Source organism: Zalophus californianus, chromosome 15 (genome assembly GCF_009762305.2).
Source record: "Zalophus californianus isolate mZalCal1 chromosome 15, mZalCal1.pri.v2, whole genome shotgun sequence".
Classification (NCBI taxonomy): domain Eukaryota; kingdom Metazoa; phylum Chordata; class Mammalia; order Carnivora; family Otariidae; genus Zalophus; species Zalophus californianus.
In genome coordinates this window covers 54,998,505-55,014,093 of record NC_045609.1, presented here as the reverse complement: position 1 = coordinate 55,014,093, position 15,589 = coordinate 54,998,505, and the positions used below count along the sequence as shown (strand labels likewise).

General features: G+C 42.8%; 1 protein-coding gene across 3 annotated transcripts in view; it reads right to left on the bottom strand.

Moving 5' to 3' along the window:
- PLCE1 (phospholipase C epsilon 1) overlaps positions 1 to 15,589 on the bottom strand; it is a 338,579-nt gene that overhangs the window by 21,724 nt on the left and 301,266 nt on the right. For all 3 annotated transcript variants that reach the window (XM_035724225.1, XM_027595213.1, XM_027595222.1), the window contains 5 exons: positions 14,759 to 14,876; positions 10,578 to 10,709; positions 7,776 to 8,066; positions 2,922 to 3,085; positions 1,332 to 1,593 (listed from right to left, as the gene is read on the bottom strand). In XM_035724225.1, the coding sequence (XP_035580118.1) occupies positions 1,332 to 1,593; positions 2,922 to 3,085; positions 7,776 to 8,066; positions 10,578 to 10,709; positions 14,759 to 14,876 (967 nt within the window). The remainder of the gene's footprint in view (positions 1 to 1,331; positions 1,594 to 2,921; positions 3,086 to 7,775; positions 8,067 to 10,577; positions 10,710 to 14,758; positions 14,877 to 15,589) is intronic.

Here is a 15,589-nt window from a genome sequence, read left to right as displayed (position 1 = left end):
TATGTTGAAGCTCTAACTCCCAGGATCTCAGAATGTGACTATATCTGGAGGTAGGGCTTTTAAAGAGGGTTAGGGCCTTTAAGGAAGTTAAAATGGGTCATTAGGGTGAACCCTAAACCAGTATAATTGGTGTCCCTGTAAGAAGAGATTAGCACAAAGACCGAAAGAGACACCTGGAGCCATGCACACAGACGGAGGGACAACCATGTGAGGATACAGCGAGAAGGTGGTCGTCTGCAAACCAGGGAGAGAGGCCTTGGGAGAAACCAATCCCGTCAACACACTGATCTGCAGAAGTGTGAGAAAAGACACGTCTGCTGCCTAAGCCCCCAGTCTGTGGTGTTCTGTTATAGCGGCCTGAGCTGACTAAGGCAGTGACCATGGCTGCCTGCACGGTGGGGAAGAAAAACAGGGAAAGAACAAACTGTAGGAGCCCGTCACATGCTTGTGGCAGTTTGTGGTTGTGGGAAGAAGTACTAGAACCTTGGTACTCAGAGCAGACCTGCAGGTGGGCATCCCTGGGAGCTTGTTAGCGATGCAGAATCTCATGCCCCACCCCAGACCTACTGAGTCAGAATCCGCATTTTATTACCAAGAGTCCCAGGAGACTCTGATACACATCAAAGTTTGAGGAGCAGATACAGCTGGGCCGACTGGGGCCGCAAGCAGAAGCTGCAGGAGAGCGCAGCTAGGCTGCACCACCTCAGGCCAACAGCTCCGGCCTTGGCTCAGCGTTCTCCATCTGCCCCTGCTCTGCCCCCCACACCCAGCCCGGCTTCCGACCCTGGACGTGGCTGGGGCCTACTCCCACCACGGCCTGCCAATGCCACGAGCACACCTCAGCCCACCTCCTCTCAGCCTTTTTTTTTTAATTTTTAAATTTTTTTAAAGTAAGCTCTAGACCCAACGTAGGGCTTGAACTCAGGACCCCCAGAACAAGAGTCCCCTGCTCTACTGACTGAGCTACCAGGCGCCCCTGGGGATCCTCTCCTAACGTCAGTCCTTGCTCTAAACCCGCCAGGGTGTGGTGGGCGCTACTGGGAAGGGGCATACGGGAGCATAAACCTGCCTCCCCACACAAGCAGAAGCAAAGGCCGCACTCTTAGGGGATGTTGTCAACACCTCCGATTTTAGGATAATGTAAAAGAAAATTCTCTTTTGAGATGTGCATCAACAATGTTCAAATCTGTATTATTTCTTTGTGCCTCTTATTTTAACTTCGTGCTATGGAAGTTTTAAACCCACACAAGTTGAAGGAAGAGCATAATGAACTCCGGGGCATCCATCACTTAGCTACAATAATGATTAGCATTTTGACAATTTTACTCTACCTCGTTTTAAAGCCTTGAGTGGGATGATTCTCTGAGCGGTTACGGCTGAGCTGTTGTTTTCCACAACAGCAAAACGAAGAAATATGAGGTCTTCAAAGTGAACCCGGAAGAGAAACTGTTCATTCCACATGGGGTTCAGAGTGTTCCGGTGGATGGGCTTTGTGCGGAAGTGGCAGCTGTCTAGGGGCATGCCCAGCACGTCGACTTCGATACAGGGGCTCCCCGTGCCGCTGCTCGGACACACATTTTGACCAGAGACGATCTGAGGGGGAAGAAAGGATCTAAATCACCGAAGATGCAAAAGAAACAGCAATCTCTGTACCTCACTTCTTCCCTCCACCTAGAAGGACAGAGAACACTCTGGAATGAACCCAGTAAATGGTTAATAAAGTTGCTAAAAAAAGAGAAGTGATTGTATTCAGGTCATCACATGACTGGAATCATGTGAAAGCCTATTTTGTCAACAGCATTCACCTGATTGTAACCCTTCAACTGTGAAAATGTTCAACTCCTTTCAAAAACCAAGCAATCAAGATAATTAAGTTTCTCAAGAAGACAAGAGAAGAGGGGACTATAGGCAATGTAACCGAGAATTGGTTCCTAACATTCTGTTCAAAAGGTTTTTGGTGGATGTATTTGATATACCCCAAATCTTTTTCTTGAAGAGTTGGGTTTTGGCGCAAGTCTCAGGGAATGTTGTTAAAAATCAATCCACAGCCTTCTGTAAGTAGATGGACTCTATGTGAGTCCAGCTGAAATGGTCAGACAGAAAGGGGCGGCTGCCCTCGTCTTGGGGCCAGAAGAAAGCAATTTGGGGGGGACACATGTGAGCGGGATCCCTCCCGGCTCTGAGGTGTCGTGAGCCCAGGCTGTCCGGCAGTCTTCCTTTGCAGCCAGACAAACAAGATGTGAACTTGGAGAGAAGAGGTAACTTCGTCCCTCTCTGCCTTTTCTATCACCATCCAGTGGCTTTTTCCCTCTATCAACTAAGTGGGAGTGAAAGAACAGGGAATAAATCTGGGTGATGAACTACCGGGGCTCAGCTGTTAGGGGCAGCCTGTGGAGTTCTGATGATTAGTTAATAGATAATAAAAGGAATAAGGAAAGGCCCAGTAATGATAGAGGTTAAGCTGCAAGGAGAAAAGATATTTAATAGATTTGTATATTGAGGCCTATCTGATCTTATAAGAACTTGTCAGAGTTTAAGATGATCTGCTCTAACCAGGAGCTCAACGTTTATGGGATCCACTCACAGTTATAATGCTTGAGGGCTGGAGGACAGAATTACCATCATCAATACACAGCTGAAGCAGGGACCTCATAAGTCCACCAACTGGGCTCTGGCAGATACAGGGCCTGGTGACAGCGTACCTAAACCGTAGCCACTGCTTTCTGAGAGGTAAAGACATGCTTTTGGGAACTAAATCTGCATGAACAAGACTGTGACATGAGACCTTTGTAATGCCTTGAATTCAAGACCAGAACAAGACTGTGACATGAGACCTTTGTAATGCCTTGAATTCAAGACCAGTTCATATTCAGGAAGGCTTACAGATCCTACTATATTCTGAAAACAGAGGCCATGCTTACAGTTAAGGAATAGATGGCAGGCTCCATGTTGTCCAGGTCTCTTTCCAAGGGCGAAAACTTCTGATACATGGGACAGTTCTTGTCCCACAGAACTGGGGGTTTTAGAACATAACCACAGCCACCGTTGGCCTCAAACATGGCAGCATTTAAATGTAAGGGCAGATCTGCAAAATAAAGTCAATATTGCTTGTTACTTGGTGGCTCATGTGTCATCTTACACATTTACTTTTAAGCTCAAAAGAACTTTGGATCCATTTTCCCCTAAGCTGAAGCATGAAGAAGAGATGACCATGCACTCACGGCACGGACTGAGTGCCTACTGCACCTGAGACACAGCTGGTGACAAGACGTGGAATCTGCCTTCACGGAGCTCACGCTCCATCCCACGTTCTGCCACTTAAAAACTCTTGCAAATAAAAATTCACAACATCCATCCGGAAAAATCCTGGAAATACCTCATTTTATACTGAATTTTAGAAAGGGATAATGGCATTTTCGTATCCCCATGCACCAACCATTGCAGACAATTGTATGAACAATTCTGGCTTTTTCAAATAGAAGATGAAATCTTAGGAATACAAGAGGGTATGTGCTATGGTGAGCGCTGTGAATTGTGTAAGACTGATGAATCACAGACCTGTACCTCCGAAACAAATAATACATTATGTGTTAAAAAAAAAGAAATAAACGCTTGTTTTAAATGAAAAAAAAAAAAAGGCTAGAAGAGCCAGAAAAACACACCTTGTCTTTGAAATCTCAATTTCAACCCATAAATCACAATACTTCTACCTTTTTTTAATAATTGTAGTTCCATATGAAAACAAAATCATCACATGTGATCCACATGTCCACAATCCCCTCAGTCCTCAATGCCTGGAACTCTCACAACAGCTTCCAATATTTGGGGGCCAAATTTTACTTGGCACCATTCTCTGATGAATGATTGGACCCCTGCACTATTTTTGGACTCTTCCACACTCAAACGCTCATCCGATGGCGCAGTCTGTATAAAAGTGGCCCAAATGAGCAAAGAGTTTACGAGACACACCTGACAAATGTTCTCTCTGATAGATTCCTCCCATGGGCGGAGTGAACTTTGCTACATGGACCAACATCAACGAATAGTGTGGTCAGCACCGTGGAGCAAGGAGAAGTTGGCCTTCACTCGTCTTGTGTGTCACATTTTTCTGTGTACATGGAGTTGGCTGGGGCCATGTGCCGGAATTTGGGGGAAAGATGTCTTAGACACGTGAGAGCTCCAGGGGCCTCGGCCTCCTTATCTACGAAATTAGCACACTAGACCCCACTCTCAGGCCCATCTGGTCCCCATGTGACTGATGCATCGAGGCTACGGAGGGAAGCAAACTAGCCCACGCCTCTGGTAAACATGAAACGGAGAAACGTTCCTAATGAAGTTATAGCAGCTCCCACTCACTGGGCCCTTCCCGGGCACCAGCCCCCAACGCTAAGCAGTATGTGCATCAGTGCCTCCATAACCCATGGGGTAGCTCCTGTTAATATTTTCATTTTTAAAGATAAAGAAATCAAGACACAAGAAATGAACAAATTCAAGGCACATGGCTAGTGAGTGGTGGACGTTGGTGTTCACACCCAGACAGCCTGACCCAGCTTAACTACCGAACCAGGTAATGTATATTATCTTAACTACCGAGTCTGAACTGCTGAAGCTCTCACAGTGGTATCATAAAGACAAATGAGATATTGTGTGAAAGCCCCTACCCCGGCGTGTGGCACATAGAAGGTGCTCTATAAACAGTAGCCATTAAATAGGACTATGATGTCAACACCCATTTGGGTTTGAAGTCTGAATGCATTAGCAATGTGTCATCATTGTAGCTTTCCAAAATCTGAAAGCAATTTTTCTTAACTAAAATTTCATCTGGTGATCCACCATGTAACATAGATCCACGTGGAGCTGCTCAGTTGGAATAAAAGTGGGACCTCAAGTCCAGTCGTCCTACGGTCCTATGGCTGGTCCCAGAACTTCATCTAGGGCTATAGTTTTAAAATCCTGGTTCTAACCAATTGGACAGAGCATGCAGGAATCTGTGTAACACCATCATCCCTCTTAGTCAATGCATGTGGTGGCGTATCAAGCATAGCAACACCTTTAAAGTCTTCTGTTCTTTTAAAAACTCCATATTAAGTAGACACCATTCTCATAATATTTATCCCTATATTTTGGGGCTGGGAAAGTCATCATAAAGAGTGTGACAATCATTCAAGAAAGCATAATAAATATTAACAGAAGCTTGTCTTCGGATTAGGGCTGAAGGTCTATATATACTTGTAGGTCCTACGACATGAGGCAAAAATTGTTCTGCCCCGGTGGAAAGAGCTTTGCAGGACTGTTGCCAGGAACAACCAGGGTCTGTCTGCATACCAGGCTCAGGTGAGTTTCCCAACTCAAGAGCTGGTTTTACTGAGGAGATGTGGGATACTCCTGGTTCTAGAAAACTGCAGACCTTCCAGGAGTTGATGGAGCCATTAGAGATCCTGGGAAGAGATCAGCCTAAGTCTATGGACACCCCTTTGGGGCATCAGGGTTCCCTGAAATTCAGGAAGTGGTAAGGTAGATGATCCATAGAACATATCTGGAGACTAGAGGGACACTGGGAGGGGGGTTTGGTTATTTGGTTGGGACATTTCATGGAAAATCAAGCACTCCCTAACCTAGAAATTCTTTTCAAAAATTAAAAAATAATTATTCCAATGTTGACTCTTAATTTGGACTTGCATTCACAGAGAAGTACCTAGAAGAGATCTGGACCAAAACTCACAAACCACAGGTTCAGACCCCAGTGGGGCTGATAGAGACAATCTGTTTCAGCTCAGTGCTGCATGCATTTATTGAGCACCTACTATGTGCAAGGTCTTGCTCTGGCTCTACCCCCAGTTTGGGGAAATGAAGACTATTTTTACAGGTGAACACACTGAAACTGCATGTAGCTTGTGCTCTGTCCAGTGTGGGGAGAAGTTTGTCATTGCTTGCCATACTAAAATCAAGAGAGGATATATGGCAGTACTCCCTCCTGGGAGTTGGAAGGTTTTGCACAGAAACTTGAGGATGAACTGCACAACACTGCCATCTGCCTCCTCTGAGTAGGGAAGCTCCAACATGCTCTCTGGTTTGACCTGGGACAGAGGAAAAACCTTCCGGGGTGAGTGGAGGCCACGCGTCAGCCTCAGTGTGTGTTTCAGACTGCAGCGTGGCTCAAGGAGGGGCCGTTCCTGTGTCCCCTTCAGCTGCGGCTCTCTCTGCCATTGGTGGAGCCAGTACATCTGCAGCAGCCTTGGCACTTCAGGAGAAAGGACACATCCAAAACCAAATGCATTTCCATTTCCTTGAGAAAAAGATTTTTTCTAGTTATTTCAGTTTACTTAAAATATTTCAGTATCATAATAACCAAGGGGACCAGTGGACACAGGGCTAAGTACAGGGCCAGAGATGTGAACCCACAAGCCACTTGGGACAGATTGAAAAGAAATTTTTACAACTTTGAAAATATTTCATTATTATTTCCACTTGTGAGTCCAAATCATACTGTTTTCCTAACTTATCAAAAAACACTGATGATAGTTAATGTTTGTGGAATGCTTTCTATGCGCCAAGCACTATGTTAAGTATGGTACTTCACTTGTGTTGACTTATTTAATATCAATTGAAAGAAAAAATATTAAAGGGCAAAAAATAGGACTGATATCTGTGACCATACGTCTGTGAGGTCAGCCACGAATGGACCGTGTTGGTGCCAGTGCCAGGCTGCTAGGTGGTCCCAGGACTAATACTGTGGTTTGACCTTGGCTGGAGACAGGGCTGTGCTGATGGGTCAGCACGGTTAACGAGGATCTGATTCAGTTCACGTGAGAGGCATGGGGAGGCCACTCCACTCTTCAAAGGAAAGACTCTGATTTTTGAATAAGCTTCTAGGAAACACTTTTATTCTTTCTTCATGTTCTGTAGCTCCCTGCTTCCCCACCCCCCATAATCAAGTGGAAACAAAACGCTTTATCCTCTAAACTCACAGGGTCCTTGAAGCTATTATTATAAGTCGTTCTATAACGTGCAGCAAATTAACCACTCTGTGCCTTGGTTTGCTCATCTGAGAAATGGGGATCATAAAGGTATCTACCTCTTAGATTAAATGCGATAATAGGGAGAGGGGTCAAGAATTCAGCACAGTGCCTGGTGCACAGCGAGCCTGCCATAAACCGTAGCTCTTACCTGGAGTTTTAGGTCTCCTCAGTTCCCCTGTTAGGAAAGTCTCATCCACAGTGGAGAAACACAGGCACTACTCTCTCTGTTCATGTGGGTCACATACTTGGTTTTTGTGTATGTGTGTGTGTTAGCCCCTTCCAGAGCAACGACCATTCTCTATCTCAATCTCAAATGGAAGACAAGAAGCTAAAATGTTTTTAGCGTGCCAAGTGTTCAGAGCAACACTACTTTTTGACGGCAAGAACAAGAGCTTAGCAAGAGAACTTCCTAAGGAGTATTAGGAAATCTCTACCCCAAAGATCTTTAAAAACAAACTGGACACAGCCCTACCAAGCGCAGTTGTATGTTTAAAAAATGCTTTAAAAAGGGGGCAGGGAACAGGAGACAATTAGGGGCCCCTTCATGGTTCTCATCTATTGCCTTAACTGAAACATCCAGGGCACAATTCCGTATCAAATTCAGTCCTCTGTACTTTACCCCTCACATATGGTGTGCCCCCATGTGGAATCTGGCCCCCTTCTAACAATCTTGTTTGTTGCACTACACTTGCTGAAATATAAGATGCAGAGGAGAGCAGTGGGGAGGCACCCTTCTGGGTGAAGCAGGCCCATTACCATCTGTCTGGTAGTTGAGCGCCACGAGCTGTATCCCATGGAGCCAGAACATGAGGGGATTGGGGTTGGAGGAGTCGATGCGGGTGGCAGCCGGGTAAGTCCTCAGCAGCTGACAGGCGGTGTGCTGGATCAGTTTCTGAGAATACCTGCGACACAGACGTTTGGCGGCATTTTCATTCAGCGATGAGATATGGTAACATTTGGGAGTTCTAATGATAGCGCTGAGGGATGTGGTTGGGTTGAGGGGGGAAGAAGATTCCTCCCAGGCCTGTCGCATTCCTTCACAGGAACCTAAACCCCCCAAAAGATTAGCCTCTGATTAGTGTAGAAAACTTTAAATATTTTAGAAAGATAAACCTGAACAACATCCCAGTAGGCAATCATAACACATAACACATCAGAATACATCTTGCCTGTTCCTTGTTAGTCCACTACCTTGAAACAAAATGATGGCTAGTGTGTTTTAAGATGAGTGTAACAACACTAATTTAAATCAAGAGCCCGAAAGTCCTCTGCCTCCGCATCTCGTCTATTCTATGAATAAATTTATACAAATACACAACCACACATGCCCAAGGGTGTTCACTCTAGCATTGTTTTTTTCTCTTTAAAATAACAAAACAAAACAAAACCCCAAAAGCAAAAACCCCAAAACCACCACCATTACCACCATCACCTACCACCACCACCACGCAGGAAGCAACCTAAATGTTCTACCAGTGAGGAAGCAGTTAAATAAATGACAGTCTACCCACACAATGAAATACCACGGGGGCATTAAGGAGAATAAGGTAGATATGTATAGAAAGCTATGAAGAAAGTTATAGCAAGTATAAATTTATACAAGTCTCCCTGATTTTAAACTATACTAAAAAGTTATAGTAATCAAAACAATATGGTACTGGCATAAAAACAGACACATAGATCAATGAAACAGAATAGAGAGCCTAGAAATAAACCCACATATATATGGGCAATTAATTTGTGACAGTGGAGCCAAGGATACACAACAGGGAAAGGATCATCTCATCAATAAATGGTGTTGGGAAAGCGGGATACCCACATGCAAAAGAATGAAACTAGACCATTATTTTACACCATACACAAAAAATTAACTTGAAATTGTTTAAAGACTTGCATGTAAGACCTGAAACCACACAACTCTTAGAAGAAAACAAAGGCAGTAAGCTTCCCGACATTAGTCTTGGTGTTGAATTTTTGGATCTGACTCCAAAATTAAAGGTAACAAAAGGAGAAATAAACAAGTGGGACTACAGCAGACTGAAATGCTTCTGCACAATAAAGGAAATCATCAAAAAAAGGAAAGACAATCTACTGAATGGGAGAAAATATTTGCAAATCATATATCCAATAAGGGGTTAATATCCAAAGTGTATAAGGAACTCAAATAACTCAGGAGCAAAAAAACTATTTGATTAAAAAATGAGCAGAGGATTTAAGCAGACATTTTTCCAAAGAAGACATACAGATGGCCAACAGGCACACGAGAAGATGAACATCAATAATCAGCAGGGACATGCAAACCAAAACCACAACAAGATATCACCTGTTAGAATGGCTATTATCAAAAAGATGAGAAATAACAAGTGTGGGAGAGGATGTGGAGAAAAGGGAAATTTCGAACACTGTTGGTGGGAATGCAAACTGGTGCAGCCACTATGGAAAACAGTATGGAATTTCCTCAAAAAATTAAAGATAGAACTACCGTATGATCCAGCTATACCACTTCTGGATATTTATCTAAAGAAAATAAAAACACCAATTCAAAAAGATACATGCATCCCAACGTTCACTGCAACATTATTCACAACAGCCAAGATACGGAAACAACCTAAGTATCCAGTGAAGGATGAATGGATGAGGAAGATATGGTATACATACACACAATGGAATACTACTCAGCCATAAAAATGCAGGAGATCCTGCCATTTGTAACAACATGGACGGATTTTGAGGGTATAACGTTAAGTGAAATAAGTCAGAAAAAGACAAATACCATATGATTTCACTCATATATGAAATATAAAAAACAAAACAAACACATAAAACCAAACAAATCTCCTGGATACAGAGAATGGATCGGTGGATTTCAAAGGGGCAGGGAGGTGGGATAGGTGAAATGGGTGAAGGGCATCAGGTATATGGTGACGGATGATAACTAACTAGATTTATTGTAGTGCATACAAAGATCGAATTACTATGTTGTACACCTGAAACTAATATAATGTTATATACCAATTTAACCTCAAGAAAAAAAAAAGTTATCCAAGTATGTTCAGTTATATCCCGTTTGGATTATCTTAAAAAGAATCTTATTTTTCTTGAACAAAACACAATAAACTTAACAGTGGTTACCTCTGGGGAATAGAACTGGGACAGAGAGAGTGGAAAGGAATTTTAATTATACTCTGAAATGTTTGAGTTTTTAACTATGAGAATTTATTACTTTTATAATAAAAAGTAATTAGAAATAAAATGGATATATCTTCTGGAGTTATAAGGATGAAGAGTTCCAAGAACAACTAGAATGTTCCAAGGTGGCTCCAATTTTTACTTTTGAGGCAAACACTGTTAGAACGTCTTCAGTGAAATGTTATTCTTTAGGAAGTTAAAAGTGTAAATTTGTAATTTTAAAGATAGTGGTACCACACGTAGATAACATAAACATTCATGAACATAAAAAAAGAAATTAAAAGTTCAAGGGAAGTGCTTAGACGGTCAAGTATTGGAATCATCCAGCATGCAGAATTGGGCCAAAATATTGGAAGAAGGTGACTTTACTTTTTCCAGATGCTTTGTTAAACGATGCTGTCTCCCCAGGGCTCATTCTGCCCGGATTGTTGCCAAAAATGGACTTCCTGCTTTTCCTTTCTTTTCCTCTGCTAGAGCCAGATGCATTTAGAGTTGACAGGCCTGTTCCCATAAAATGAAAATAAATAAGCCAAAAACTACAAGCAAGGGAACTCAACATTTTCCATCCCTGTTACTGTTTATTTTGAAGTCCTACTACTCCCTTGCAGCCCCGGGCCAGAAGACCTACTAGCATTTTTAGTGCAGTTAATAATAGCATTGCAGGCAATGATAGCAAAACTTCTCTCTCTCTGGAGGCAAATGTGACAAGAACTGCATGATCATCGCAAAATCACACACACACCCGCTTGATTGTGCACCAGAAAGATTTTGAAAAACTGCAGGAAAAGAAAGCGCCCCAGTCAATATTTAATTATCAGAACCTAATTACTCAACTCGGAGCAATAAAAGAATGGGTCAAAGCCTGAGCTTCAGCGTCACACTGTCTGGGTTCAGTTCCTGCAAGTGAGATGTTGGCTTAACATCTACCTTCTCTGTTCCTCATTGTCCTTATCCATTAAATGGGTGTGATGATAGGAACTCGCTCACAGGGTTAGTCTGAGGGTTTGGTGGGAAATATGTGATGACGATCTTGATGGTTCATGGCTTCTCTTGTGAGTTTACTCCTAGTCCAACCACTGCCTGACCCTTTCCGCCTGGCACAATGCCTGGTGTGCAGCAGCAACTTCACAGACTTTTGCTGAATGAGGAAATGAAGGCAGACCTGGCTCCAGTGCAGGGAGAGTCATTTAAAAGCACTAATGAAGCCAGAGTTACCTCCAAACCCTTCCACTGTGTACAACCGTACCACCAGAAAGTCACTCCTTCAGCCCAAGCAGCATGCAGGAGGTCCTCTTTGAGATGAAAATATACCTTCCAAGAACATCAGCAGAGAAGACAGGATAAGGCGGTGCTTAGTAAGAGCACAGACCCTGGGGTTTACACCCTATTCTTAGCGGTGTGACCTCACATAAATGATTTAACCTCTCTGCATCACTCCCTCCTCATCTATAAAATGGTCGTGCTTAGGGTTGAATGAGATCATGTATATATACATACTCAGTAGAGTGTCTTGCTCAGAGAAAGTGCTCAGTTCATAGCAGCTGTGGGGCTTCTAATTTTTTTTTCCTTTTAAGTATCTGTAACCACAAAGATGCACACACTTGGACTAGGAGGTTCTCCTGCTTTATCTTAAAATTTTGTGTGAATTTTGCTCTGTGCATAATGATGTAACAGTAGGTTTTCTGCCAAGGGCCTAGAGTGAGGGGCCTGTTCACTCTGGGGTTTTTGCATACATCCTGGCATGCGTCAAAGGGTATGTGGGCCCTTTTGTGAAGAGCCTGGTTGTTCCCTTGGGGTGAGGAAGCAAGAAAACAAGGGCTGGGTGATCAAGAAAAGGGAAGGAATCTGGGGAGACCCACAGAAGTAACTGAGAGAGCAACAAAGAGCCTTCTTCTGCCCTGTTGGCCTATTTACCAATGACAACAAAAACCACTCCCAGAGAGCCAATTCTTTTCTGGATAGCGTGCTAATCACATTATATACTTTATTGCTAATTTTTACAACCACCCTGCAAGTTAGGACATAATATGCCTTTTTTTTACAGATATGGAATTTGGAAGTGGAGAGAAGTTATATAACTGTCCCAGTGAAGGCCACTGAGGAGTTGAGCTCTGCCACTGAAGCAGGATCATGATCTTGGGGAAGTTAATTTACTTCTGGGGAAGGTCATACTACATGACCTTCATGGTGTCACTGCTCTGAAGATTTTTTTGCACATGGCTGCTTGGAAGGGACTCGAAATGGTGGAGGTGCGATGCATTGAAACTGATAAGGTAGCAAAATTAAAGTTGATAGTGTAGCAAAATAAACATTTTATGGTGTTTTCCCCATGAGCATTGAGACAAAGCATAATAACCATAAATATTTAGAAACTATTAGGACAATGATTCTGGCAGCATGGTTTTGTTAATTTTGAGAGGAAATAAATTTGGGGAGAGAAAAATGTAAGAAACTTCAATCACTTAAAACCAACAACAACCCCCAATTAAATGTAGTATACCTATAAAGAACATGTGCTATATAAACACTTTTAAAAAACAGCATTCTTGGAATTTTAAACATAAGCCAAATAACCCTTAGCCTGTGCCTCAAGTCAGAAGCTGGACCCAGGGACCTTTTGGCTCTCCCACAATTCTCTCTTGGTACAGAAACTTTCTTTCAGAGTGACTTCAAATATCTTTGGGAATTTGTGCTCTTTAATCCGTGCTTGAGAAGAAAAGATAAAGCCCGTGGAATGGTTTGGGTGTGGTGTCCGCTGAATTTATAAAGAACAAGAGATGCAGTGATACTTGAATGTGAGCATGTGAGTGATCATTGATCTGTGAATGCAGTGGTCCTCACACTTGTTCCAGTCATAAAGGACATGCAGGCCACAAGGCTCCTCGACAGGAAGAGGACTTAATCCCACCATGAGAACGATTTCCCCAGCTGCGAGTATGATCATATCATACTTAACGTGACAAAGTCACGATCTGTGAAGCAAAACCTAAATAGCTAGGTTCTTAAATTTCTTTGAAAACTCTGATGGCTACTTGTTAATTCACATCTTCCTCAACAGCATTTGCTACCAGATAAGCAGCAGTAGCTGCCAAATTTTAAAAACAGTTAAGGGGCGAAAGCTTGAAACTGAGGAAGTTCTATCTGTGATTTTTTCCATGTGTGTGAAAAGACCACTATTACCTAATTTTTTAATAGCCTAATACCTTTGTCCTGTTTGCAGGGCAGAGTGTGAGAAGTGGGGCTTAAGAGACGCCTCTGGAGGCCAGGATCTGCATTCACGTGCAGGGCTGAAATGTCAACTCCCTTCTCTAGGCCAAGTTTGTATACCCCGTTTCCCAACATTTAAATGAATCTCCTGATTCCAGCTGCTTTCCCATCCTCAGAAATTTTGCACAAGGGGATCCTTTTTCAGAGTCTAAGGAGATGAATTTTTCTGACTTCCATATATTTATGGACTCTCCTGTTTGCCCTGCAGCCCCTGCTGCCCCATTTGTGGGACACGCAATTGGGTGAGTGCATTGAGATCATACCCTAACAAGAGGGACATGGTCGTGCAAGGGTTAAGAGCAGGACTTTGGAGATAGGCTTCAGAATCACAGTTTACCTTGTATTAACGGAAATGCACATTTTTGGGGGGAGGAATGGTTTATCATGAACTTCTAGAAATAGCAAGCTGGGAAAACCTACTCTCCCACTGAAATCCCATCCTTGGCCCTGTGGTTCAGGTGGAGCCTCACTACCCAGCTCAGAGATGGGGAATGTGCCATTGGCCCTCGACTGTCAGAGCTCTGCGTTCCCTGGGTCACAGGCACTGGTTCAGGGATGGGCAAAGGACTCAATGGAAAACAATGAAACTGGTGCTGAAATTTCTGGAAGAGGCTCTAAGATGGAAGCTGATCTGGAAACATGTGGTGCTAGCCTGCTGCAGCCGCCTTGCTACCACAAAGGGAACAGGCCCAACCCAAAGGAGGCAGAGTGAGAAATGGGGAAAGAGAAGCCCTGGATCAACTGTACCTGAAACTTGTATATCCCTTCATGTTTCAATACAGGAGCCAATAAATTTCCTTTTTGCTTAAGTCAATTTCTACCACTTTCAAACAAAAGAGTCTTAGATGATACATCAGAAAAACTTGGACCAGTGTGTCTCCTTCAGATTTCATTTTCTTTAAAAATGGGGATAAACCCACCTACCTCACAGAATTATTAGGATGTCAGTAACTTGATGTATGTAAGATACTTAGCACAAATCCTGGCACTGAAGGGCTTACTAAATTTTAGCTATTAGATGTTATAAATATTATTATTATCATTATTATTAACTATTATGAAAAGACATGACATCTGGAAAATAAACATTTTATGGTATTTTTCCTCATGACCATCAAAGCTAATAATAATAATAATAATAAATATTTAGAAGGTAGTGTAACAATGAGTTTGGTAACACAATTTAGTTATTTTGAAAGCATTCGCAATGTCCAATTAAATCAACAGCACATTTTTACCTTTCGCTATCTTTAAATGTTATAGATGATATTGCCCACCCTTACCTGGAAATTTTACCGCTTGGCAATAGATGACAAGGTCAGAAAGCTCTGGTGCAATCTGTCTGCTTTCCTTTTTATTCTGAGGAAGATAAAATTCTTCTCCCAGTTCCATGTCATAAACCTATCAAGGGAAAAATGATCCCAGTTTACACAGGAAGTATATGCCCACCCACCTCTGAATCCCCAAAGGTCTTTATCTGTTCGTTTCACATGTCACAGTGTGTTTCGCATTGCTCTGTATCCATCCGTATACATGTCCCAACACCTTTCCCAGAGTCAGGATTTTCTGAGAGCCAGTGATGAGCCTAACTCATCCTCATCTTGCCCTGGGGCACAGTCCAGTGTCTTAAATGTGGAACAGTGAATGCATACTTGTTGAATGAGAGATAACTGAGTATGCATCTTCTATGGCTCCAATTTTATTTTATTTAAATTTTTATTGTTATGTTAATCACCATACATTACATCATTAGTTTTTGACATAGGGTTCCATGATTCATTGTGCATAACACCCAGTGCTACACGCAGAACGTGCCCTCTTTAATACCCATCACCAGGCTAACCCATCCCCCCACACCCCTCCCATCTGGAACCCTCAGTTTGTTTTTCAGAGTCCATCATCTCTCATCCCCTCCTATTTCCCCGCCTTCATTCTTCCCCTCCTGCTATCTTCTTCTTCTTCTTTTTTTTTTTCTTAACATATATTGCATTATTTGTTTCAGAGGTACAGATCTGTGATTCAACAGCCTTGCACAATTCACAGCGCTCACCATAGCACATACCCTCCCCAATGTCTATCACCCAGCCACCCCATCATTCCCACCCCCCACCACT